This window comes from Drosophila albomicans, chromosome 2R (genome assembly GCF_009650485.2).
Source record: "Drosophila albomicans strain 15112-1751.03 chromosome 2R, ASM965048v2, whole genome shotgun sequence".
Lineage (NCBI taxonomy): Eukaryota > Metazoa > Arthropoda > Insecta > Diptera > Drosophilidae > Drosophila > Drosophila albomicans.
The window spans coordinates 19,038,333-19,041,244 of NC_047631.2; the positions used below are offsets into that span (position 1 = coordinate 19,038,333).

General features: G+C 28.5%; 1 protein-coding gene across 1 annotated transcript; it reads right to left on the minus strand.

The window, feature by feature from the left end:
- Window positions 1-1,110: 1,110 nt before the first annotated feature.
- Window positions 1,111-1,877, minus strand: LOC127565931 (uncharacterized). The gene is made up of 3 exons (XM_052006873.1): window positions 1,632-1,877; window positions 1,398-1,571; window positions 1,111-1,334 (listed from the first exon to the last, which is right to left on the minus strand). The coding sequence occupies exons 1-3, from the start codon at window positions 1,875-1,877 to the stop codon at window positions 1,164-1,166; spliced, it is 591 nt and encodes a 196-aa protein (XP_051862833.1). The 3' UTR covers window positions 1,111-1,163.
- Window positions 1,878-2,912: the final 1,035 nt, after the last annotated feature.

Below are 2,912 nucleotides of genomic sequence, written 5' to 3' on the forward strand. Positions count from 1 at the left end.
GGATTGAATATTCTCGAAGATAAGCTAGTTTTTAAACATGTTTACTTATCGATTTATAATTCTTGTTTGTAAGCGGTGAAGTTCGGTAAAGCGGTAATTTATAAACCATCAATATTTTTGAAAACTAAATAGTGTGTTCATTAAATTTTTGAAAGCTCTGCAAAAATAAAAACATTTAGTATCCGAACGAAAGTTTTACGTATGTAATTGCCTATTTACTATTATTTTAATGCAAATGTTTTTCATCTATTAAAAATAGATCGAGTTTTCTAATGTTATATATAGGGTCAAACATAAACGATGATTTACAAATATTTCGTAGTTCCATCTGAAATCCATAACAGCCTTTATCTTTTAATATATTTATTTAAATGTATTGATTACCTCCTTAGGTTAATATCCCAAATCGATTGTGCATTTCCATTCATGATTACCGATTACCCGACCGTCTCAAACGTTAAGTTAGACAAGTCAAATAAAGTATCTATGCCAAAAACACCATTTGGTTGATTCTCACAATTATTAAATATATACCCATTTTCTGGTAAGCCTGCTCACGAATAACACTATCACAACTTGCCACATTTTGGGACTTAACTATTTGTACTCAGTGTATATATAGTAGAAGTCACTATAATCAGTAAACGGAACTACGGTTCAAGGAATTTAAAAGTTAATTGATTTGAACATAAAAGTAATTTATCAGTAAATTACACATTTCTAAATACACGACAACAGATTAAGTGTATATATTATAGAAAAATCCCAGATAATTATTGATAACCCATTTATAATGTTCGTATTTATGTGTATGTGAGTGTTTGTTGTTTACAACAAATATACATACTTGTTGTTCATTTTAGTTTTTTAATATCTAACCTTCTAAAGTATTTCTCAAGCAATTACTTTTTAAAAAGTTAATAAATATTCGATAAAAAATACTTTCCTATACAATATTCATCAAACAGAATGGTCCTTTATTATTAAAATAATAGTTTTTAATATTTTTATAAAGATTAAGATTTTTGTATACAATTATTCCTTTTATATAAATGAAACGATGTTTCAACAATTTATCTTATGACTAACATTTATTACGGTTAATGCTTTTATTGTACTTTTAGTATTTTTTATTTTATCAAAGAAAGTACAGCAAACTTTAGCTAGGACAACCTTTGTAATTCGATTCTGGCCTCAAAGCAAATTTTAATCGGCCGAGGCTTGTTGAACTCATCAAATGCTGTAAATTTAACTTCGCCCTTGTACCTTCCATACATCAGGAGATATGATTCAAATACCACTGTCATATTACAATTTCCATTTTCATATTTTGTCTGAAACGTAAGTAATAAAAACATGTTAATATTTCGATTTATGATTGCAATATTACAATTTACCCCTGGCGTCAAGCATTTGTCTTTTACATCTTCTAAATTCTTGAGATTCGATAGCCAGATTTTATACCAATATTGATCGGTGTCGTACATTTTTGAACAAAAATCTGGGACTTTCATAGAATATAAAGTTGGTTGCCAATCTCCCCAAGCGTATTCCAAAATTCGGAGTTCAAACTGAAACCAAAAATATCTCTTTATCTTTTAAGATATTGATTAATATGAATTGGAAATTACCTGTACTCGGTCCTTACTCTTAATATCCCAAAGCGATCGTGAATTACCTTTCAGGATTACCGATTGCCCGACCGTCTCATACGTTATTTCGGAGAAGTCCAATAAAGTTCCGATGCCATAAACTCCATTTGGTTGGTCCTTACAATCCTGAAATATATCCTCATTTTCAGGAATAACTTGATATTTAAATGTCTTTGAGAAACTAATGCACGTTAAAAATACTATCACAACTTGACGTTGCCACATTTTGGAATTCAAATCATGTGAGTACAACGGTTAGAGGTATATATATAGCAAAAGCATTCGAGAACTGAGTTAAAAAATTAGTTTGTTTGTAAAATATCAGCAAAATTAATCTTACCTGATAACATGATACCATATCCTCTATTATTAAAATACATATTATAAATAATCGTAAAAGATTTTAGTGTTCATGCAATGTAAATTTTATCACAAAAATTATAAGGGTTTATTTATAAATCTATTCATTAAATAATTGTTTGTATCCGTGACCCAAAGGGCAGTAAGGTATTTTAGTTTTATTTGTCTAGGAAAGAGCCACAAAAAGCGTAGTTTTAAAGCCAGAGTAGAGTATTACTATTCCAATAACTATAGTGTTTATGATTTTGTTGAGATCTAAGATCCTCAGTAGGATAGAAATTCGGGTATATATGTATATTTAGTATATTTTTTATATTATTTGGTATACTTTAACAATAATTCCCAAATATTAATCTTTTATTAAAAATGTGTAGCGGGTATCTGACATTCGAGCATCCTCGACTGTAACTTTCTTTCTTTTTTATATTAGTGCAATGTAAATTTTATCTCAAAAATATTAATGGTTAATCCACAAATCTATCCATAGAATAATTATTAATTAATATTTAACAACTAAAATGGGTCTAACTAAATCTTCTGTTCGTGTTCCTCTTTTCAGGCATATTTGTAGATCATCAACAAAATATTTGCCCCATATAGTCTTTTAGAAAAGAATGTTTTAAACAATTAGTTTTATAAAAACAAAATAATGTTAAATCAAGTTATGAAGGACCTTTATTCATCCAATTTTAGACTTAATGATTTATATAAAAGTTTTTATTTTATAAACTTAATTTGTTTTTGATCAAATTTCCTCTACCAAAGCACATTCTAGTCGGCTTTTTAACTATGTGAAATAGAAATCATTTAACCACAGAATCGATTCCTGTGTTTGCTTGGCTTGTTCGATATAGGAGTTGAGACGGGAGGCTATCAATCACATATTATGCCTGTGAACAG

Coding starts and splice junctions, on each gene's coding strand:
- LOC127565931 (XM_052006873.1), bottom strand. CDS start 1,877: ATGTGGCAACGTCAAGTTGTGATAGTATTTTTAACGTGCATTAGTTTC. Junction 1,572..1,631: donor AGAGTAAGGACCGAGTACAG/GTAATTTCCAAT, acceptor TTTTGGTTTCAG/TTTGAACTCCGAATTTTGGA. Junction 1,335..1,397: donor ACAAATGCTTGACGCCAGGG/GTAAATTGTAAT, acceptor CTTACGTTTCAG/ACAAAATATGAAAATGGAAA.